Consider the following 25,196-nt stretch of genomic DNA (forward strand, 5'->3'; position numbering starts at 1 on the left):
TGGGAAGGTCATGGATGGCTCTTAGGGAGACATATGGTTTGGGCAGGAGTCCACTAGTGAGATTACCTGGCAGCTGTGCTTGCTCATTGTACCTCAAGGAAGGAGCCAGGCAAATGTGAGCACTTTCTTCACTGAATGCGATAAAGGTGGAGGCATCACTGATCTCCTTCCACAAGTGGACAGGCATTCACAATGCCTTTTGTTCAGTTGCTCAGCAATACTAACTTCTGCAGCTCGCATTGCCTAGGACCATACTCTAGGTAGGGTTATGCTCCACTGGCCCTCTAATATCCATTTGCCCATTGTAAGGACAAGGTGAGGAGGGTGTGGCAGAGAGTGGGACGTGGCCATCTCCCAGAGTCAAAGTTTTGTTGAGCACAGAGCTAGTTGCTCTCATATTTAGTTTGCCCATACCTCTCTGTAAACTGTCCTTGAACATATTCGTCTTAACCCTGCAGTTCCTCAGGTGCTTCAGTCCTTCTACTGAGATGCTCTTCAGTCACCTGCTCAGACCGCCAGGGATGAATTCTCCGTTGGTCAGCGTCGACTGTAAATACTGTGTTCTAGCTATCTAGATATGCAAGCCAGGACACAAGGATATGGAGAGCACGCTGATGCCCATGGAGTAGGCTCTCCCTCTCCATGCATTTTATATATGCAAAGGAATGGCAGAGGCCAATACAGTTTGGTACCAGCAGTGTTGCAGGAGTTGCCTGTCAGCGTTGAACTCAACGAAGAGAATCCCAGCTCCAAAATTTTCCCTCAGGGTTTTCTCCTGAAGCCTTCCCCATGGGTGAGAATAGCCACAAGGCAGCGGGGATTTGAGATCAGAGTTTTCCTTCTCCGAGCTGAGCTGCCAACCACAGCTGATGACCCCCATCTTCCTGAAGCAACCGGTTTTAAGGTGCTAGTAACTCAACTTTGCCCTTTCTCCTGTCAGTAGTAATGATTCCAATGTGCTTAGTAGCTAAGCCTCAGGTGAAGAAGTTGGACTATTTGAGCTGCATGCTATTGGGAGCATTTATTAGATCGTGGGGATGATCCCCACTACCACTCCCGGTTATAACAACCCTAAGGAACAAAGAGGTGCCGAGGAAACCCAGCAGGTCGTCAAGCCATTCACTTCACCTCACCCTTGCATCTGTCTTTACCCTGAGGCTCCTGCCAGCTAGCTATCTGGCCATTTCTTCAACTTCTAATAAGCCTTTAAGGATGGGCAATGCCAACATTGCACTTTGAGCTGCTGGCTCAGCTGATCATAGAGACACATGGAGTAGAGTAGCCTGTTCACATGGATTCTGACAACAAAGTACAGAAAGTAGGAAATCAATCACTGAAGCGTTAAGATTCATTCACCAAAGATAGTAATCTTTAAAAACATTTGGGTGACAGCATAGGACATCCAATGGCAACATAGATGTATGACCCCAATAGATCTGAATCAGAATAAGGTTTTATATCACTGACATATGTCATTAAATTTGTTGTGCAGCAGGACTACGGTATAATACATAAAAACCATAAATTACAATAAGGAATATAATAAGAAAATAATTAAATAGTGTAAAAAGAGAGAAAAAATAGTGAGGTAGTGTTCATTGTTCAGAAATCTGATGGTAGATGGGAAGAAGCTGCTCCTAGAACATTGAGTATGCTCAGGCTCCTATACTTCCTCTTTAATGGTGGTAAGAAGAAGAGAGCCTGTCCTGGGTGATGGAGGTCCATTAATGATGAATGCCGCCTTCTTGAGGCATTGCCTTTTGAAGATTTTCTCAATGTTTGCATTTGGATCTGACTTGGTTCTCAGAAGTCTCGCTACAGACCCTAGATAAGCAAATTGTTTGCCTGTCACTTCAACAATGAAGATGTGAGGAGATCACAGCTCTTGAATGTTGAACCAGAGTACAAACACTGACAGCAGATGTTAATTCATTTGTCTTCATGGGGTGTTGCACAGAGCTGCTTGACCTAACAACTGTTATAACTTCTCTCAAAGCAAACACTTCTGTTTTCCATATACCCCAACGTCTTGTTTTTCTCAATTCACAGAATTTCAGCAGCAGATTCACATCCTCATCAATACACACAAAATGCTAGAGGAACTCAGCAGGCCAGGCAGCATCAATGGATAAAAGTAAAGTCGACGTTTCGGCTGAGACACTGCAGAGGTCAACTGTACTCTTTTCCAAAGATGCAGCCTGACCCGCTGAGCTCCTCCAGCATCTTGTGTGTGGTGCTGGGATTTCCAGAATCTGCAGATTCTCTCTCGTTTTTGATTGGATCACATCCACATCACTTAGGTATAAAGTTTCAAAGGGTTCATTTATTATCAAAGAATACAACTCTGAAATTCCTCAATTCTCCACGGAGCTGTGAAACTAAGAAAAGAAAGGCAGCGCAATTATCAGCTGCCAAAATCCCACCTCCCTGCAAAAAAAAAGAATAAAGACAGAACAGGCAAATTGACTCCCAAATCCCTCCTCCCACACAAAAAAAACGAACAAAAAGGATCAAGCACATCAACCTCCAAATCCCTCATCCCATACAAAAAAACTCAACAAATAAAATAGATCAGGCACATCGATCCCAAATTGCTCCTTCTGCACAAAATAACTTAACAAAATGGATCAGGCACATTGACCTCCAAATCCTTCTTCCTGCACAAAAAATTGAACGGAATGAATTGTAGTTGAGTACAATTCTGCTGCTGTTGATGGCCCCCAGCACGTCATAGATGCCCAGTCTTGGGCTGTTAGCTCTGTTCAAAGTCTATGCCATTTAGCACAGTGGTAGTGTCACACAATGCAGGGGAGGGTTTCTTCAATGTGGAGGCAGGATTTGGTCTCCACAAGTACTGGGTGGTGGTCTGTTCTACCAGTTCTGTCATGGACAGATGCTTCCACAGTAGGCAAGTTGGCGAGAATGAGGTCAAGTGTGTTTTTCCCTCTTGTTGGTTCCCTCACCACCGCTGTCCCAGTCTAGTAGCCACATCCAGCAGGACCTGACCAGCTCAGTCTGTAGTGGTACTACCGAGCCACTCTTGGTGATGGGCATTGAAGTCCGCACCCAGAGTACATTCTGTGCCCTTGCCACTGTCAATGCCTCCACCAACTGCTGCTCAACATGGAGAAGTACCGATTCATCAGCTGAGGGAGGACAGTACGTGGTAATCAGCAGGAGGTTTCCTTGCCCGTGTTTAACCTGGTGCCATGAGACTTCATGGGGTCCAAAGTCAATATTGAGAGTTGCCAGGGCAACTGCCTCTCTACTGTATGCCACTGTGCCACCACATCTGCTAAGTCTGTCCTGCCAGTGAGACAGTACCTGGTGGTGGTGGAGTCCGGAGTGTTAACTGTAAGGTGTGATTCTGTCAGTACATCTATGTCAGGCTGTTGTTTGACTAGTCTGTGCACAGCTCTCCCAACTTTGGCACAAGTCCCAGATGTTAGTAAGGAGAACTTTACAGGGTTGACAGCACTGGTTTTGCCATCGTCATTTCCAGTGCCTAGGTCCATGGTGAGTAAGCGTCCCCAGCTTCCTTATTATTTTCTTTTTAACGGTTGGATACCACTGAATGCTTTACTAGGCCATTTCAGAGGGCATTACTGAGTCTACCACATTGTTGTGGGTCTGGAGTCACATATAGGGCAGACCAAGTAAGGATGGCAGGATTCCTCCCCTAAAGGATATTAGTGGAGCAGATGGGTTTTTTATGACAATTGATAAAGCAATGTCACACTTCAGTTAAGCAAAATTTTTAATAAACCTGTTGTCACTCCCAAGCAGTAGAGAGAACATTTTGAAGTCATAAACCAGGTGAAATAGTCAATCCATTCTGGAAAGCAACACATCCATAGTAAGCAGGACATGCAGCTATTTGCCTTAAATGGAGGTATGATAACTCCTACCAGGAAGCAGTAATGAAGGAAGCATATTGATAAATATTTCTTTACCTTTATGTAGCTACAATCCAAGAAGCAACTGTTTTAACAGAAATAGCAGGGGTTTAAAGCACTTGCATGCATCCTCACTCTCCCTGAGCTCCATGGTATCCAACAAATAATGCAATAAATGCACATGCCACCAAGAACTAATGCTGTATATTAGGCTGGATCTTTCTACTTGCATACATTCAGAGTCATTGTGGACTCTATACTTACCCCCACAGAACTCTGCCACTGGATTGCGAATACTTGAATAACAAAGCACACTGATAAATAAAGCACAGTCTATCCGTAAAGTCATACCAAACTAACATCATTTATTATAAACGGTAAACTTCCTCCCCTTTGGCACATTGGGTGGGGATGCTGCCCAACCTGCTGAGTTCATCCAGCTTTTTTGTACTTCTTGATTTGACCACAGCATCTGCAGTGTACTTTGTGTTTACTTGCTATTTATTGCTTGTCTGTTTTACGAGGCCAAGTTGCTAGCTCGATGCTCAACCCAGCATGGATGGAAATTGTGGAAGGTGCCAGCTGGATTCAAACCTGAGACTTCTTGTTTCTAAATTGGAGTGTGGATACCACTACATCACTGCACAGACACCCTTTAATATTCAGACACAGAAATCAGGAACAAGGTGACATGTGAATGCAGATCTATACCAATCTGTGCGTCTGTTTGAAAACATAGTACATATACCGTATAATAGTCTGGATCTTGCTGTAAAACTAATGGTGTGTTGACATTACAAGGCATTTGTAAAATGCACATCTAGGTGATAAGGAGATATGCAGTGTTATTAATCACTGGTATTTGTTGCGTGATTTCCAATTCATCACCACTTGGTTTGCATAAAAGCTTATTTTAAAGAACAGACTAATTACCCTTTAAAGCTCAACACGTGATGATTAAGAGTGTAACAACCTTTGAAATGACACGATAATTGTCAATCCAATAACAATCAGCCTCCCTCGCCCTGAAGTTTACTAACCAGAAAAAAAATGTCATTACTTCAGATGGGAAGTTGTTATTAGGATTTTAAAGACTGTCATCCATTTTCAAATTAGAAGTACTTTACTTTTTTGTATCTATTCTTTGTATCCCTTAATCCAAATTCTTTGTATTGCAACTGACACCATTCTGTGTCATTGCTGAATGGATTGTATTTAACATGTTGGAAAGCCAAACTAAATTTGAGGCTACCCACTTCGGAAGCAGAAGAGGACAATAGAAAGATTTTTTTTGAATAGTGAGAGATTGAAAAGCACTGGCATTCAGAGAGCAATGGGTATCCTTGTACACAAATCATTTAAAGTTAACTTGCAGGTACAGCAAGCAGTTCAGAAACCAAACAAACTGCATGCTTTTATTGCAAGAGGATTTAGGTATGAAAGTAAAATCATCTTTCTGATCTGAAGAGACCACAACAAAAATATTGCGTACATGATGATCTCACTTCTTTATTTAAGATAGATCTCACCCAGCAAAGGTCTACCCAAATATTGCTGGGATAGAGAGATTGCCCTATGAGAAGAGAATAAGCGGTCTGGACCTATGCTCTCCTAAGGCTTAGAAAAATGGGAAGTTATTTTATTAAAATATGAAAAAATTCTGATAGGTATATACAGAGATGACTCCCCTAGCTGTGGTGCCTAGTACCAGACCTCACATACACAAGGGATGGGCAATTCAGGGCTGACAGAAGGAAAAATATTTATTTAAGAATAATACATTTTTCATATTCTTTATCCAGGAAGGTCTCGGATGCTATTCAAGCCAGAGATGAATAGGATTCTGCATATCAAAAGAACCAAAGGATATGAGGTTAGTGGAGTAACATGATGCTGAGATTAGGCATGATTTTATTGAATGGGACAGCAGGGTGCAATTGGTTAAATGGTTTTGTCCAGTTTCTATTTCCTATGTTGTATGTTCTAAGGGTGGTACAAAAATGTTGGATAATGGGCAGCAAAGGAGACAAGGAAACACGCTTACTGGCTGGGTTATCAGCCAACTGTGGCCGACAAGTGAGAAAATTCTGAAGACTTATTGCCGATATACTGGTGTTTGTCAAGAGTTACTTTTGCCAATGCAAGAAGTAGAAGTTTGAAACTGCTGACTGTTTATTATTGAAAACAAAATATACCATATTTTTATCAGGTTGGAGTTCTTGTTGTTCTCCTTATTTGGCATTTATTTGGTCACATAGCAGTTTTCAGCTCTATTCCGAAGGCTATCAAGGACCTCCATGAAATAGAGAAATTCTACATACTGGATGAGCAACGTTGGCCAGTGGACACAAAGCGGAACCTGACCTATCCTCCAGTTGGGCGATTCACTGTGGAAATACTGAGTAATGTTGCAAAAAATATCATGGTGTCACAGGTGAGTTACACAACGATTTTAACCAGGACCAAAGAAGTAAAATCTGAACAGCATCTTTCAAGCTGATATTAGTAAAGTTTGGGAACTAATGCATAACAGAAATGCACCAGTCATTAAAACCCGATTTCCATCTCCTTACCTCAGAAACCTGCTTTGTCAGTGGTTGCACTATGATTTTCCACGTGTGTGGATGCTGTTACATGGCTACCAGTGAATTAGTCAGGAATTCCGTTCTATTCCACGTGATTCAATAAAGCAGGAAGAAAGAGCCTGTATTCTTCTGAGTGGTTGGTTTTCTACAAGAGCAACAAATCAATACAGCCATAGAATCACAGAGCAAAACAGCACAGATACAGGTCCTTCAGCCCATCAAGTCTGTGCTGGCCCCATCGTCTACCTGCCTAGTCTGATTTTTTGTATTTGGACCGTATCCCCCCAGGTCTCTCCCTCCATATACCTGTCCAAGTGTTTCTCAAATGATACTACTGTATGGCCTCAATAACTTCTTCTGGCAGCTATTTCATTTACTCACAATCCTCTTTCCACAGATGCTGCTTGACTTGTTGAGTTATTCCAGCATTTCTGAATCGCACTCCTTAGGCATTTGCAGCTGCAAATAATACAGTCGGCCCTCCTTATCCACGAGTTCCATACGCGTAAATTCAACCAACCGTGAATCGAGAAAACCTGGAAGTGCTCTTCCAGCACTTGTTATTTGAGCATGTTCAGACTTTTTTTTCTTGTCATTATTCCCTAAGTAATGCAGTATAACAACTATTTTATATAGTATTTACATTGTATTAGGTATTATATGTAATCTAGAGATGATTTAAAGTATACGGGAGGATGTGTGTGGGTTATCGTGGATCGGGATAGAAAAAAATCGGAAGTTCTCTTACTAAGTAAGTCGGAACAGGTACATCCAGTATTACTTAGCGTCAGTTAGTCAAACGTTTGTCTTAGTATATAGTATATATTTTACCTTTCTATGCATATAAAACGCTTAAGAACGTATGTGTCAGCTCAGGAACGGAAGTTCCCGAGTTTGATCCAGTGACAGACTGCTCCCGAGTGCACTCTCCATCCTTGCCAGATTGATGTGAAGGATCAAAAACCCAAAACCCCAAAACCCAATAATTAAACCACTGGGTTGCTTAGTAATAATTGTAGCCCAACGCTTTTCCACCGCTGGGTCCTAACGTCCACCACACTGAGACGAATTAAATAAGGTCTGGGTTTCCACTGGGTCCTAAGGTCCACCACATTGAAACAGGTTGAATAAGGGACTTGAGCATCCGCGTTTTTTGGTATCCGCGAAGGGTCCCGGAACCAAACCCTTGCAGATAAGGAAGGCCGACTGTAGTAGAAACTTCTGTTGATTAGCTTTAGACTGCTGATAAACTCATAAAGACTTTTCTCCTGCAAATCCCTTTGCAGTGTTAAGGTTTGAACATTGAGATGGTACAATCAGAAAGGAAGTTTGTGTTCCCCAAATTATCAGGAGTGATATTGAATTATAAGAGTAATAAAAGAGAGAGGGGGTGATGATGCAGTGAAGGGTTAAAATTTTGTAGGAGACATCTTGAAAGGAGTTAGAGTTTGATAACTGTCACTTTTATCAAGTGCTTTTCATCTATTTTCTAAACCTCTTATTACCGTGACCTCCGCTTGTGCCTGATGTGAACTATCCATTTCTAAATGGCTTTATCTATATACAAGGAAGCTTTCAGGTTTCTGAGCAGGACAAATTGAGTCTTTGATGACAGAGACGTCACTCTCTTGGTTGAAAATCCCGATTAGCTTCTGTAAGGCTTGGTATTAGCGTGGTGACCCACTTCCCAGCGCACTCGAACTGGCTCACAAAGTGGCGCGCGCCGGCATTGAGGCCGGCCCCAAAGAGGGCGCAAAGCCTGCTTCACCAGCAAGGGGGAAAGTCCGCGCGTGGGACGGGACTGTGAATATGCGCCCCCTATAGCATTCCCACCTGGGGAGGGCGGGAACAGGAAGGCTTTAAAGCGAGGCCGTGATGTTTGAATAAATCTCTTTTGCAATTGCAACTCACCGACTGTGTGTTGTTATTTCAGCGTTGTGTGTAGCACACCGCTACAATTGGTGACCCCGATGGCCCAAACGATACTTGGACCGGAGATGAACGATGCCGCATCTGTTCATGCAGTTTCATTAAAACTGCCAAGCTTCTGGATGCTGCGACCTCACCTATGGTTCCAGCAGGCAGAAGCCCAATTCCACATTCGGCAGATAACCTCGGATGCCACACGTTACTACTACGTGGTGAGCTCCCTCTACCAGGAGACAGCCGCCCAGGTTGAGGAGTTCATACAATTGCCCCCAGCGGACGGCAAATGCACAGAATTCAAAGCCCTGCTCATAAGGACTTTCGGACTCCCACGGCGCGAGTGAGCTGCCGGCTTACTGCACCTGGATGGTTTGGGGGACAGGCCACCGTGGGCTTTGATGAATGAGATGCTGGCCCTGGCTAACGGATACAAGCCCTGCCTCATGTTTGAGCAGGCATTCCTGGAGCAGCTGCCCGAGGACATATACCTGCTGCTGTCCGACGCGGATTTCAGTGACCCCCGGAAGGTGGCAGCCCGGGCGGACTTGCTGTGGAATGCCAAGAAGGTGAGTGGAGCATCCATCGCAAAGATCACCAGGCCACGCTCCCAGCAGCAAACCAGTCCAAGCCCGGCCGCAGAGCTCACTAACCCCAGAGGCAGGGGTGGGGAGCCCAATGAACAATGGTGTTTCTACCACCAACGGTGGGGCGCAGAAGCCTGTCGCCGTAGCCCGCCCTGCAAGTTCCCGGGAAACGCCAGGGCCAGCCGCCACTGATGGCTACGGCGACTGGCCATCGGGATAGCCTCCTGTATGTGTGGGACAAGCAGACGGGACACCGCTTTATGGTCGACACCAGAGCCGAGATCAGCGTCTTACCTCCGACAAGTTACAACACCCGCAACAGAGAACCGGGTCCCACCCTGAGGGCCGCGAACGGCAGCACAGTAAGGACCTATGGCTCCCGTACGGTGCAGCTACAGTTCGGCTCCAGCTGGTTCACGTGGGACTTCACGCTGGCCGCCGTAGCCCAACCGCTTCTGGGTGCAGATTTTTTGAAAGCTCACAGCATACTGGTCGACCTGCCAAGGAAGAGACTGGTCCACGCCTAGACCTTTCAGACGTTCTCCCTGGGTGAAGCCCAGTTGCCAGCCCCTCACCTCGGCTCCATCACGCTGTCTGATAATGACTTCACCAGGGTCCTGGCGGAGTTCCCATCGGTTCTGGCACCGCAGTTCACAGCGGCCATGCCCAGGCACGGCGTACAGCACCACATCCCGACCCAGGGACCACCCCTCCACGCCCGTGGTCAAAGGCTTCCCCCAGACAAGCTCCGACTGGCGAAGGAGGAGTTCAAGAGGATGGAGGAATTGGGGATCATACAGCGGTCCGACAGCCCATGGGCCTCCCCCCTGCACATGGTGCCCAAAGCAACAGGGGGCTGGAGACCATGCAGCGACTACCGCAGACTGAATGAGGCTACAACACCGGACAGCTACCCTGTGCCGCACATTCAGGACTTTGCAGCAAACCTGCACGGCGCACGGATCTTCTCCAAGGTAGACCTCGTCCGAGGATACCATCAAATCCCGATGCATCCGGACGATGTCCCCAAAACGGCACTCATCACCCCTTTCGGCCTTTTCGAGTTCCTCCGCATGCTGTTCGGCCTAAAGAATGTCACACAGACGTCTCAGCGGTTAATGGACGCAGTGGGATGCGACCTGGACTTCGCTTTCATCTATTTGGACGACATCCTCACAGCCAGCAGTAGTCATCAGGAGCATCTGTCTCAACTCCATCAGCTCTACACCCGACTGAGTGAATATGGCCTAACAATCAACCCGGCCAAATGCCAGTTCGGGCTTGACACCATCTATTTCCTGGGCCACTGGATTACTAAAGACGGGGCAACCACTCTGCCCACCAAGGTAGACATGGTCCGCCACTTACCCTGACCCAACACAATAAAGGCCTGCAGGAATTCATGGGTATGGTGAATTTCTCCCTTCAGCAGCCCGAATCATGCGCCCCCGTTCGCCCTGATGTCAGGTAAGGGCAAGGACATTACCTGGGATGAGGAGTCCGCAGCCGCTTTCGTTAAAACCAAGAAAGCCTTAGCAAACGCCGCGATGCTAGAGCACCCCAGAATGGACGTCCCTACCGCCCTCACAGCGGACGCATCCAACACGGCAGTCGATGGAGTGCTGGAACAACTCATCGAGGGTCACTGGAAACCCCTGGCATTCTTCAGCAAACACCTACAACCACCCGAGCTCAAATACAGCTCAAATTTTGACTGGGAACTGTTGGTGCTATACCTGGCAATCCGGCATTTCAGGTACTTCTTAGAAGGTCGGCCTTTCACCACGTTCACCGACCACAAACCACTTAACTTTGCATTCACGAAGGCACCCGACCCCTGGTCGTCCCGCCAGCAGCGACATCTGTCCTACATCTCCGAATACACGACGGATGCCCAGCATGTCTCAGGAAAGGGCTACGTCGTTGCGGACGCTCTCTCCAGACCTAACATCCAAGCCCTGTCCCAGGGGGTAGACTGGCAGAGGCGCAGCAGGCAGATGAGGAGATCCCTGGTTACAGAACTGCAGTCTCTGGTTTGCAGCTCCAGGACCTCCCCATAGGCCCAGGTGAGAGGACCCTACTCTGTGATGTCACCACTGGCCAATCCTGCCCCGTCGTTCTGGCAGCCTGGCAGCGGCGCGTTTTCAACTCCATTCACAACTTAGCACACCCCTCCATCAGGACAACCGTCCGGATGGTAGCCATCAGGTTCATTTGGCACGGATTCCGCAAGCAGGTCAGTGAATGGGCCAAAACATGCATGCACTGCCAAACAGCCAAGGTGAGGCAGCACACCAAAGCTCTGCCACAGCAGTTCCACCCCACCCATCAGCGTTTCGACCACATTCATGTGGTTATAGTAGGCCCCCTGCCAGTGTCGTGAGGAGCACGGCCTGTGGTCAACTATGGCCAGCCTTTTGGGGACACAGCTGCAGCACACAACTGCCTACCACCCACAGTCGAACGGACTAGTGGAGCGTTTCCACGGTCACCTGAAGTCGGCTCTCATGGCCTGCCTCAAAGGGCCTAATTGGGTGGACAAGCTTCTCTGGGTCCTGCTCGGAATCTGCACGGCGCCCAAAGAGGATCTGCACACCTCGTCGGCCGAGTTGGGGTACGGCGCACCCCTGGTCATCCCCGGGGAGTTCATACCAGCCCCAAGGGGGCAAGAGGAAGAACCCACAGCAGTCCTGGACAGACTACGTGAGAGGCTCGGTAACCAGGCCCCCATACCCACTTTGCGGCATGGGCAGAACCCAACCTGCGTACCCAAAGACCTACAGAACTGTAAGTTCGTTTTTGTATGACGGGGTGGACACCGGACATCGCTACAGTGGCCCTACGAGGGGCCGTTTACGGTGATCAGAAACAACGGGTCCACATTTGTGCTGGACATTGGGGGGAAAGAGGAGGTTTTCATGGTGGACCAACTCAAACCGGCCCACGTGGACTTGGCGCAGCCAGTCGAGATTCAGGCACCGTGGCGTAGAGGCAGACCCAGACCCAGACCCAGACTGAGGACATTAGGGGGTGAATCGCCGGTTCTGGGGTGGGGGGGTTATGTGGCCACCCACTTCCCAGCGCACTCAAACCGGCTCACAAAGTGGTGCGCACCGGCATTGAGGCTGGCCCTAAAAGGGGCTCCAGGCTTTCTTCACCAGCAAGGGGAAAAGCCCGTGCGTGGGACGAGACTGTGAATATGTGCCCCCTACAGCATTCCCGCCCAGGGAGGGCGGGAACAGGAAGTCTTTACTGCAAGGCCGCGAAGTTTGAATAAATCTCTTTTGCAACTGCAGCTCACCGACTGTGTGTCGTTATTTCAGTGCAGTGTGTAGCACACTGCTACATTAGAATACCCTTCTTGAAATACAGGCAGTGGCTAGGTTATGTAATGATTCCTGGTCCTATGAACTGTCTGAAAGTTCATTTCTTTGTCTGTCAAAAATGTAAATTTCCTACAGCTACACAAATTGTGTCAATCTACATGTGCTCATTACAGGTCTTTCATGTCATTGCAAAATTAAAGTAATTGAATAGATAATGTTTCTAGTCCTAAATGTCAAAAATGTTATTATTGGTACTAGCTTGAAAATGATTTTAAAATAATTGGATAATTTGTATGAAGTCAGATTTTTATAAATACATATATGTCACCATATACCACCCTGAAATTCATTTTCTTACAGGCATTCACAGTAAGTACAAAGCAGCACAATAGTCAATGAAGAACTGCATACACCAAAGAGGGGCAAACAGCCAATGTACAAAAGACATCAAATTGTGCAAATAGAAAAATAATAATAATAAAAAATAATTAAGTTATAACTAGTGAGAACGTGAGTTGTAGAGTCCTTGAAAATGAATTCATAGGTTATGGAATGAGTTCAGTGATGGGTTGAGTGAAGTCATCCACTGTGGTTCAGGAGTCTGATGGTTGAGGAGTAATAACTGTTCTTGAACCTGGTGGTGTGAGTCCTTAGCCAGCTGTACTTCCTTCCTCATGGCAACAGTGCGAAGAGAGCATGACCCGTATGGTGGGAATACTCGATGATAGTTGGTGCTTTGCTGCGACAATACTCTGTGTAGATATGCTAATTGGTGAGGAGGGTATTACCTATGATGGACTGGGCTGTATCCACTACTTTTTGAAGGCTTTTCCATTGAAGGGCATTGGTGCTTCCTTACCAGTCTACAACCAGTCAGTATACACTTCGCTGTGCATTTATAGAAGTTTGTTAAAGTTTTATTAATGCCAGATCTTTGCAAACTTATAAGAAAGTAAAGGCGCTGCCATGCCTTCTTTGTAATGACACTTACATGCTAGACCCAGGACAGATCCTCTGAAATGAGACCACCAAGGAATTTAAAATTTATAATCCCCTCCACCTCTGATTCCCTGATGAGGACTGGCTCATGGACCTCTAGTTTCATAATCCAGGTGTGCCTGTTAAAATATATATTTTTATTAACTTTAGTTTTCTCACGGATGTTGATGAATCTCCAGAGCTCTCTACCCTGGGGCGTTGTAACCGTTAGATCACTGGGGGTACTTAAAGAGGTATTCACTAATTTTCTGCCAAATCAGGCAGTTGAAAACTGTGAGGAACTGGCATAGAAAAGGAGATGAAGTCCAGGATAAATCAGCTATGAGCACATTGAATGTGAAATCCAGGCCGGGGGAGGTGGGGTGAGTGACACATACTGCTTCTATTTTCTTATTTTCTCAATTATGAACTTGAGCATAACCTGGAGAACACATCACGTCATGCTAAGCTATACAGAACAAATCTTGTGAAATCCCAGTCTGTGGTATGTTGAATTAGTCGTGTGACATGCATCACCAGGTTTACAGAAATTTGCAGGATGCATTAACAACACACATATTAAAACGCATCTCAAATCTGGATATAGCCATTTTAGTAAATAAGCTGGACTATGAATATGATGTATTTTGCTGTGAAACTTTTATTAAAGATAAACATCTTTTATCAGAGCTGCATAAATGGAACAGTAAGAATTTTCCAAGAAGGGAACAAACATTCGCTTCTTATATCACTCAACAACTTCCATATAACCACAACGCATTTACTCTCTAGTGGCACAGCATGTCTTTGATGTAGTTCACTACTCCACTGAGTGGCAGAGGGCAGCAAATCCTTTATTATTTCTTTAATGGTGTTTTCACAGTTCAGAAGGGCCAAGTAGGGCAAATTTGAAATCAGCTTAACCTATAATGTTCTTGTACATTTGTTGAGAGCAGTGGAGCTGAGGATGTGCACTATCTACCTTGTGTTTGTTGGAGCCTTAAACCAATTGCATGCGTGTGGTGAGCAATAGATGGAACCAGCAAGCTAAAACTTGTTTGTATTTTAACTTCCATTACATTCTGCTTCTGTTAGGGAACAGAAGCAATTAAACACACATTTAAACAGATTTTGATCAAATTTGAGAAGACTTCTAAATAAATATTTTTGTATCCAAAAGATATTAACATGATGTACATACATGGGATCCACAGTGACCTGGCCATTTGGATTCAGAATAGAATACAAATGCCAATAGAATACATATGGTCTTATTCCATATGGAGGTTGTTGACTGGTAATATTCCATAGGGATCTGTACTAAAAGTCTGCAGTTTGTGATATATAAACATCTTGGAAGACAACATGGATGGGTGGGTTAGTAAGCTCTCGGATGGCACAAAGATTGGTTGTATTGTGGATTGTGTAGTAGACTACAGACAGATACATTGCGATCTGGATCAGTTGCAGATACGGGCGGAGAAAAGGCAGATGGAGTTTAATCCAGCTCAGTGTGAGGTGATGGGAAATCAAATATAAATGGAAAGTTCAGTTAATGGCAGATTTCTTAATAGTCTTGATTTACAGAGGGATCCTGGGGTCCAAGTCCATAGCTCCCTGAAAACCTAGTGATAAAAAGATGTTGAGTATGTCTGTCTTTGTTACTTGAAGTAATGAGTTCAAGAATCGGGAAGTTATGTTGCAGATTTATAAAACTCTGGTTAGACCACATCTGCAGGATTACATTGAGTCCCAGGATAAGAAGGATGTGGACCCTTCAGAGATTGTGCAGAAGGAGTTTAGCAGGATGCTGCCTGGAATAAAAAGGTTGGACAAACTAGAGAGGTTTTCTCCAGAGTGGGGGAGGCTGAGGAGAGACCAGAAAGAAGTTTAGAAAATGAAGCAAGAGTAGACAGTTGGTATCTTTATCCCAGGGTCAACATGTCTAATACTAGATGGTAGGTATCCAATGTGATAGAAGGAAAGTTCATTGGAGATGTGTGAGGCAAGCTTTTTTCCACAGAGGCTGGTGGGTGCTTGGAATTCATTGCCAAGGATGGTGGGGGAAGCAAGTAGGAGACATTTAAGAGGCTTTTAGATGGGCACATGAATGTGCAGACAATAGAAGTGTAAGAACCATTTGCAGGGAGAAGAGTTAAATGTAATGATGCATCCTTAGCTTAGTTAGTTCAGCACTCCAAGGTGGGCTGAATGGCCTTTTCCTGTGCCGTACTTTTCTGTGTTCCATAATCATCGACATTTTGTGAAATTTGTTGTTTTGCGGCAGCAGTACAGGGCAATATGTTAAAAAAAAATTACAAGAAGTTACAACAAGGAATATAACAAAATAAATAAGTAGTGCAAAAAAGAGAGATAGTGTTTGTGGGTTTATGGTTTTTTAAGGAATCTGTTAACGGAAGAGGAGGTGCTGTCCTTAAAACGCCTTGTTGGAAGTAATGACCTGTAAACCCTGCCATAACTGTCGTGTATCCGATTGTTATTTACTCGCTCTTAAAATAGCCTTTTGTTGGTTTTACCTAGACTTCTTGTAGAGTACTAGATCACTGATCTTGAATGCCACATTCTAGCCTTCAGCAGACTCTGAATCTCCTGATTGATCCACAGCTTCTGGTTTGTTCTTGAAGGCATACACTCATCCACACAGGTCATGATGAAGTTGGTAACAACTAAGGTATATTCATTCAGATCTGAAAATGTATCCCTGAATATGGCCCAGATCACCGATACAAAGCAGTCCTATAACTGCTCCTCTTCCTTCTACCTTGACCATGCCTTTGTGATATAAGACTGTTGAGTGTTTGCCAGCTCTCATCAGAAGCCTATTCCTTCCTGCACTTATATCCCTGTAACCTCTGCTCTTTCACATGATCATTAATTTCAACCGAACTGTCCTACTATCCACCTACACGATAGGCAACCGGCTACCTTGTGTTTAGGAGTTAAGGGATAAACAGTGCACCCATGTGAAACCACTATCAAAGTGCAAAGTAAATTTTATTATTGAAGTACATATACATCACTATATACAACCCTGAGATTCACTTTCTTGCGTACATACTCAGCAAATCTATAGAATAGAAACTATCAGGATCAATAAAATATTAACTAGAGTGCAGAAGACAACAAGCTATGCAAATGCAAATATAAATAAATAGAAATAAAAAATGGAACATGAGATAACACAATAAAGAGTCCTTAAAGTGAGATAATTGGATGTGGAAACATCTCAAAGGATGGGCAAATGAGTGTAATTATCCACTTTTATGCAAGAACCTGATGGTAGCAGCTGTTTGTGAACCTAGTGGTGGGAGTCCTAAGGCTCTTGTGCCTCCTACTTGATGGCCGCATCAAGAAAAGAGCAAGGCCTGGGTGGTGTGGATCTCTGATGATGGATGCTGCTTCCCTACAATAGCATTTCATGTAGATGTGTTCAGTGGTTGGGAGGGCATTACCCATGATGTACTGGGCCGAATCCATTACATTTTGTAGGATTTTCCAATCAAAGGCTTTTGTGTTCTCATACCAGGCTATGATGCTGCCAGTCAATACACATTCCACTACACATCTATAGAAGTTTGTCAAAGGTTTAGATGTCATACTGAATCTCCAGACTCCTCAGGAAGTAGAAGAGCTATTGGGCTTTCTTTGCAATTGCACTCATGAGCTGGATCCAGGACGGATCCTCTGAAATGGTAACGGCCAGAAATTTAAAGTTGCTAATCTGCTCCACCTCCGATTCTCCGGAGAGGACTGGCTCATGAATCTCTGGTTTCCCTCTCCTGAAATCTTCAATCAGTTCATGGGCACAAGGAGAACACTAGAGATCACAATCAGACCCAGGTCCCGGGAGCTGTGAGGCTGGTTCACAATGTATTTTGCTGCTCTGCAGGTTACGATTAAATGTGGCTTTTCCATCCCCTGGCAATGATATAAATGCTTTTTGCAGGGACTATGTACCCCATCTGAGAGGTTGTAATAACTGCTTTAGCTGACTTCTGTATTTGAGAAGTGCTTGCCATTATGAGCACAAGTGCAAATGTGATCCAGGCCTTATTGTATGTGGACATGGATGACTTCACTACCTGAGGAGTTGGTAGAGGGAAAGAGATTGATGAAATGTCTGTAGGTGTTTGGGTCATGGGCACTAAGGAACTCTGACTGAAATGGTTCAGAACTAAGTTGTTTCAGAACTAAACAGCAACTGTCATAGCTATCTTCTTTTGTGCATAAATACATTACAGTTAGTCGAGAGACTCACTCACAGGACATTCAGACCAACTCTATTTTTGATCAAATGGTGCTTTAATGTCAAAGAGAGTCACTCTCATCGTCCCTCTGGATTCACCTCCTTAGTGAATATTCTGATCAAACAAACGTAACTGAGCAAATATTATCAATATCTAATGCAAACAAGATACATGATAAATCCCATGTCTCTGATTATTTGGAAATGCCTCCATTTCTTCTACAACACTATCACCTCCTATGATCCCCTCAAAGCTAATCAACACTGTCACACATTCAAAACTAGTCAATAGGCTCCAAGATCCAGACCTTGATCCTTGATTTCTTCACTTGCTGTGGGCTTACTTTCCTGTTCTACTCACTTTATACTGTGAGGGTAAAGACAGCCCCAATGTTACATTCAAGTTCATATCCAAGTTTGCTGATGTTGTTGGTCATGTCAAATGTGCTGATGAATTAGCATGAAGAAGGTAGATAGAAAATCTAGTTGAATGGTTCCACAACAACAACCCCTCACTCAACATCAGCAAAACCAAAGAGCTGATTATTTACTGGAGGAAGAGGCAAATGGAGGTCTATGTGTAGGTCTGCATCAGGGGATCAAAGGTGGAGAGAGTCCGTAACTATAAGTTCTTTGGGGTTATCACTTGTGCAGATTTGGCATGCAATCTAAAATGTAGAGTGGAGAATATCCTGATAGGTTGCATCACATCCTAGTATGGAACACCGATGCCCATGAATAAAAAAGCCTCCAAAAAGTAATGGATACAGCCCAGTCCATCACAGGAAAAGCCCCCCTAACCATAGAGCCCATCTACAAGGAGACCTCCCACAAGATAACAGCATCCATAATGAAAGACCCCCACTATCCAGGCCATGCTTTCTTCTTCCTACTACCTTAAGGAAGGAGGTACAGGAGCCTTGGGTCCTACACTAACAGGTTCAAGATCAGATATTACTCTTCAACCATCAGGCTCCTGAACCAGCGTGAATCATCTCACTCACCTCAACACAGAATTGATTCCATAACTTATGAACTTACTTTCAAGGATTCTACAACACATATTCTCAATACTAATTAATTCATTGGGTATTCATTTATTATTTTGCTTTTGCATAGTTTGTCTTCTTTCACACATTGATTGTTAATTTGTCTTTGTGTGTAGTGATTCTATTGTATTTCTTAGTATCTACAGTGAATGCCCATAAGAAAATGAATTGCAGGATAGCATATATGCTGACATATACATTGATAATAAATTTACTTTGAACTTTGAACATTTGTATTGAAGCTGTATTGATATGTAATTTAGTTTGTTTGCCTTTAACATGAGAATGTCTAAAGCCAATACTTGACTATGTAACTTGTCATTTTAACTTGTCACAATTTATCTAATTCTTAGCATAGATGGGACACTTTGTTTGTTTTAATAATATTCAACATACCTATTGTACCAGAATTTAAAATGTTGTACTTTTGCAATGGCTATATAGATTTTGGAAATGTTCCCATTTTTTCCAATAATTTCAAAGTGTACATAATGCTATTAGCCAGCATTATGAGCTCTGCTGTTAATTCTAGCATACTGTGATTAGATACTTGTAATATCATATTTTCATGATCTGTTATTCCACCCAGCTTGTGGTCCAATTCTCCAAACATTACTTACCTTAAACTTTCTTTAAACTGTCTAAACAGTTGCCATATCTTGTTAAACATTAGATTTAATTATTTTCTGTGAATTAGAAGATGTTTGGCAATGCCAAACACCTTGATTATGACCAGAAGATCACATCTTCTACGCAAAGCTCTGTGGGAAAACATATCTGAGTCTTTCCAACTTAGTGTCTCTGAGACTTTCAATGACAAAGTGACACAACTACATCTAGATTTACCCTTGCCAAATCTACGTGCTAGAACAAGCAACGATTGACACAGAAATGTAAGCAGCTTTTGATGAAGTTGATGCTGATCAGTCAGAGCATTAAAGGATATGGCAAGAAGGTAGGTGTATGGAGTTGAGTGGGATCTGGGGTCAGCCATGATGAAATGGTGGAGCAGACTCAATGGACTGAATGGCCTAATTCTGCTCTTATGTCTTATGGTCTTTTCTTCTAATGCCTAGTACGACACTTGTTAATTGAAAGGAAAATATTGAAGATGTCAAAAATCTGAGGCTAAATGCTGGAAACAATTACCATGTTAGGAAATGTTTGTGAATCAGCATTTCAGTTTGTTGATTATTTCTTCAGATCTCTCAGGTGCATTTTTACTGAAATTGTTGATTCCATTGTGAACAATGAAATTGCCTTGTCTGTAAAATACAGGAATAGGCTTTTCTTTGTTTGTATGCTTATTACAAAATAATTGGGGACTGGGAGTTGAAGCATTAAGGTCATCCTGTCTCAAACAAGCTTCTCTCTGTTCTAATTAACCAGGAAATTCCATGGCATACAATGCATACTGATTTCTACATCCAAATTCATCAAGTATATTGCAAATTCACCTTCAAGAGTGATTTATCAGAACATTTACAGCATAATTCAATAAATTCCCTTATGTTCTATTTTTATTTTTCATCAAACTTTGTATCCAAAGCATTTAACGGAATCCAAACGGAGGTAAGGACTTAAAAATAAAAGTCAAGGTGATAAATTATAGGAAATAATAGTATTTTATTTCTTCCTCCCATTTCCAAGTTTTGATTGCATATTATCAAAAGCGCAAAACTGATGAAAAGATGGAAAAGCAAGATCATGATAACAAGTTGCCCTGAATTTTGTTTGAGTCAGTTACACTGCCAGCAAGAGTTTTTCAATGAGGCCTGCAGTTATCTGATACAATCATGAAGATGCTGGTGGAGAAAGGTCCAGGTATAAAGGAGGACCTCTTCATCACTATTACTTCATGCAATATGGAAGGTGACAAAACATGTGAATGAGGTTGGCAATGACCTTAAGGAATTGAGATACCATGTTAAATTATGAGTTCATCTGGAGTGTCCATAATTTGTGAGTTTAATGGCACTGAGCAATTCATCAAACATACGCAACTAATTCTGAAGAATCTAAGAGGCTGATTTGTTCAATGATTAGCTTTTATCTTCAAACTGTCAACAATAGGACACATAATTTTAAAATAGTTTGGTAAATGGTTAATTGTTGCAACATGATATGTCATCATTGCCAGCTGCCACGGAAATGGGTGGTACCTGATCAGTGATCTGTGGCTAACAATCATCAGTTACACAAAAATATTTGCCTTTCATGAAACTGGCCTCTCAATTTGAAAAAGAATTCTCACGAGTGCAAACAATGGTGTCCTGGCCAATGGAATGCATGTGATCCGTTTGAACTCCAGAGCTCCATTCTACTTTGACGTCCCCCATAAAATCTATATCTTCATTGTCAGTTCCAAAGATTTTCCAGTGATCTGGTAAAACTAAATAATACACATTTTATCTGTATATTCCTACAATGAAACAATGCAGTGCATTTGGGTCTGTGTTGAGGAGAAATAATCATGTAATTTAGGCTGAGTGATGTCATCCAATCTTAAAGCCACAATTTGTGTGAAAACTTTACTGCTGGGAGAATGTACTTTCTGGATTTATGGCTGAAGTTAAACAATAAATGTAGGGAGTCATGCACAAATTTTGATTCCAAATCTGCACCTCTGGCCAACCACAATGGATCTGTCAAATTTTTGCAATCTGTACGTGCAAATTTTAAAAATCTTCAAAATAGGATAGCAATACATTCAAGAACCACAAGTAGACATAGTTACTTTGAGATTATTGTTCTGAACTATTATGCTCCAGTTTGAGTTGGAAGTATTGCTACTGGAAGAATTGACACCAGATGTGTGGATATGCCACATCTCCCAAAATATGACTATTTCATCCAGATAAGCCTATTGTTGGATTTTAGGATCTAGGAAATTGGACCCATCTCCAGCATTGATTGAAGGGATGTGCTAATATTCTATTCTTGTAATAAATAGTTAGATTTATATCAATGGAGCTGAAGTTGAGAAGATTGATAGCTTCAAGTTCCTAGGTGTGAATATGCCTGTTCTGATCCAAGCATGTTGACACCATGGCTAATACAGCCCACCAGCACCTCTATTTCATTAGGAGGCTAAAAAAACGTTATGTTCCAGTCAACTCATCAATTTCTTTTCCATGCACCATAGGAAGCATACTGTCTGGATGCGCAGTGGTTTGGGACGGCAACTGCTCTGTATATGGCCACAAGAAATTGTAGAGCTGTCTCCAGCTCAGCACATCAGAGGGACCAGCCTTCGTTCTATGGACTCTGACTGTTCTTTAGGCTGCGTCAGTAAAACAGATCGGGAGTTCAGACTACCTGCATTCCATTAGTCAGGGCATCACTGTTAGCACTCAGGAGACGTTCCTTCCATATTGAGAAGCTAGCACCACACCCACCCCGGACGTTCTGTTTTCTGCCACCTCCCATCAAAAGCATGAAAGTATGTACCATCGGGCTCAAGGACAGCTTCTGTCCCACTGTTATCAGACTCTTGAACAGACCTCTTGTTCGATTAGGTGAATTCTTGGCTCACCATCTAGCTCGTCATGATCGTGCACATCATCGTTTCCTGTACTGCACTTTCCGTAGCTACACTGTGTTCTGCATTATTAGTGCTCAATGCACTATGTAATTTCTGATCTGTATAAACAGTCTTCAGGACAAGCTTTTCTCTTTATTTTGGTACATATGACAACAAACCAATACCAATAAATCAATAGCAGTACTAAATAATCTTGCATAGGGTTTTCTATTAAAGTACGCACTTCAATTGCTAGCTAAATATATTTCCCACTGGACTGAATGGTTCAAAGCAGACTGTGTTACCTATAAAATATATTTCATAACCGGCTGCATCCGGTAATCAAATCGGATTGACTTTTCTAGAGCACGGCACAGGAGAAGCGGAGTAGGATTTTGCTTTTATAAACTATGGTTCAATTGCAGTTTTATCTTGACATACCCCGCGGCACAGTTATTGTGACAACTTTATGCAACAGATGTAATCAGAACAGCACTGATCTATTTGTTCAATGCACAAAATAAAAATACTTTCACATTTCGTGCAGAAGGTAGTTTAATTTCAAATATATAGGTCCAAGCACAAGGCATATATTAAGTGTACACTTCGTTCGAGAAAGTTCATTCGAACACTGACATCCAGCAGCTTTGGACAACCTGCGAGAAACTATTCTCCGGTTACTTTCCAGCGAAACCCCTCGGGGAATTTTTCTACCAACATACAGGTACTCACTGTTGCGTTCATCAATTTGCGGTTTTAAAATGCCGCACATGACAATATATCCCGAAGAGCTTCACAAATATCAGCAGAACGAAGTTTGTTACCGAAACATACTGAAGAGGAAAATCATTGATCGAAGTGCTAAGTTTTAATGAACGCCTTTAAAAGATGGATTTCGACGTAGCGATTTGAGAACCCATTCAAAAGCTACCCAGAATTACTTCCCGAAAATTCAGGCTAATTATTTATTGCTCTAAATCACCGCTCTCAAACCCGACAAATAACCTTAAAGCAATTTAAAACATTAGCCACGTGGACCTTATTTTCATTTCGGGTATATTTCACTGATTTATATCCCCCGCTGTGTAAGGCGGTCCAGCCGGTAGTACTCATCCCGGAGCAATAACACACACACTCTACATGGTTTCTGCTTCGCCGAAGAGCGCGGTAAGCCAGAAGAGAGTGTTTGGGGAGGCGAAGTGTGACCGTACTGTCTGCACAGCTACTGGTTCAAGACAGACTAGGTGAACAGCTGGACAGGTCATTTCTTTAAACAACTCACGCACAATTGCATCTGTGAAACCTCCCCTCTTCTGTGGGGAAAAAAAAATTGCATCTAGTGACAGTTCCGGAGGTGAATATTTATATTCGTGAGTACTGCGGTTAGTATTTTAAAATTAAGGGCATTCCACGCAGTGTGACGTTGACACTGTGGGAAGAAGCGGTGTGTGCATCACTGGCTGCCTTTCTCCACTCATTCTCCTTTCCTTTCACTCCGTCCCAACTACTTGCTTCCTCTCCTGCATCTGGAGATGTGGGCGATGCCCACGCATGAGTTCTTCCAAAACTAACTGAATTGGTTGGAGAGAATGGTTTAGAGATCGGAGCTCGCATCCGACTGTTTAGTACCGAGAGAGTCGCTGCCACATCGCTTCAGTCGAGCCCATAGACTGTCAGACAAGAGTGACATCTCCAGAGGATTCTTCCTGGCGTTCTGCGGCTAGGTTGCTGCCTTTAATTCACCCTTTCGGCGTACAGAGAACAGATAGCCAGGCATCCAGGGAAATAAGAAGTAGGCAGTCACGCCCCTTTTCGAATTCATCAAAACTGAATACACAACTAGCTGGCGTAACAGCTCTCCACACGTTAACACCTTCGCCTCTCCAGCGAGGTCAGTCCCTTACAAATGGCAACAAGGCAGAAAACGTTTTGCTATACTTAGAAGTTGTCTTTCGTTACCCTCCCCCCCCCCACCCCACCCGGTCAAAGCTGTCGGGTGTGTGGCACAAACTTCCAGACATGCCAAAGAATGTCTCGCTGAGGAATTACTCGGCTTTCGCCCGGGCGCCCACGTTGGAAGGTCCTCCCCGCGCCGCCTGGGCAGTCACTGCGCTGTCCAGCGTGCTGATCTTCACTACGGCTGTGGACATTCTGGGCAACTTCCTCGTCATCGTTGCCGTCTTCAGAAATAAAAAACTCAGAAACGTGGGTAAGTTGGATTATGCTTCGCACCACAGTGGGGTTACAGTCCATTCTCTTTGCAAACTTGTAAAATACCAAGCTCAATAGTCGCGCGACCCTGATTAGCTAATTTTAAGCTTTGCTTTAAAACGGAACCCGATGGCAGTGTGAATTTAGTCCTAATGTGAATTTTGTATCCGTTATAGGCCTAAGCCGCTTTCCCCGAAATAGAAACACGCACAGTTGTTTTAAAATATTACTCACTCCTGATTACAAGTTCTGCAACGAAAAAGTGCAAGCAAGTACTATACAGAGAGCAATGCGGATAAATAGTTGTATACAAAGATATCATGACTGAAACTATCTAAACAAGCAGGGTTCAGATAGAAAGAGGGGAAAAGTATACATACAAATATTGAAGGTGCTACAGACTGATCTCCTCTCCGCCCCTTAGCTGTGACAACGACAGCGAACAGTCCTGGCTTCCTGGAGCTAGTTTTACTAACCAGTTACAGAACACTGAAAAACAATTCTAAGACTATTGCAGGCTATTGAATCTACATGCCTTGTTCTTGACTAGCGGAGAAAGTGTAAAAAACAAAATATTTTTAAAAGAGGGTGGGTGAGGAGTAGAGAGAATGGTAGAATAAATTGCAATTTATTTTACTAAAATCATGTATTTCTAAGATACAATACAAGAGCCAAAGTTTTACTGTTCAGCAATCGTTAATATTTAAATCTTTGTGACACCAACAGCTTCTGGAATTTTAGTAATGTAACTCATTAGTTTTCATTATTTATCACTAGTTTGGAAATGATCTAAAATACTTTTGCTCTCTTTGTGTTGCTCTGACAGTTATAGTGGTTATGTAACAGTCTTA

At 43.4% G+C, this 25,196-nt stretch overlaps 1 protein-coding gene across 1 annotated transcript in view; it reads left to right on the forward strand.

Annotated features, from left to right (window-relative positions):
• Positions 1 to 24,153: 24,153 nt before the first annotated feature.
• The window catches only part of LOC132390906 (melatonin receptor type 1B-like), a 57,391-nt gene continuing 56,348 nt past the window's right edge, over positions 24,154 to 25,196 (forward strand). Inside the window, exon 1 of the mRNA XM_059963442.1 lies at positions 24,154 to 24,343. Within this exon, the coding sequence (XP_059819425.1) occupies positions 24,154 to 24,343 (190 nt within the window). The remainder of the gene's footprint in view (positions 24,344 to 25,196) is intronic.

Source organism: Hypanus sabinus, chromosome 3 (assembly GCF_030144855.1).
Source record: "Hypanus sabinus isolate sHypSab1 chromosome 3, sHypSab1.hap1, whole genome shotgun sequence".
Lineage (NCBI taxonomy): Eukaryota > Metazoa > Chordata > Chondrichthyes > Myliobatiformes > Dasyatidae > Hypanus > Hypanus sabinus.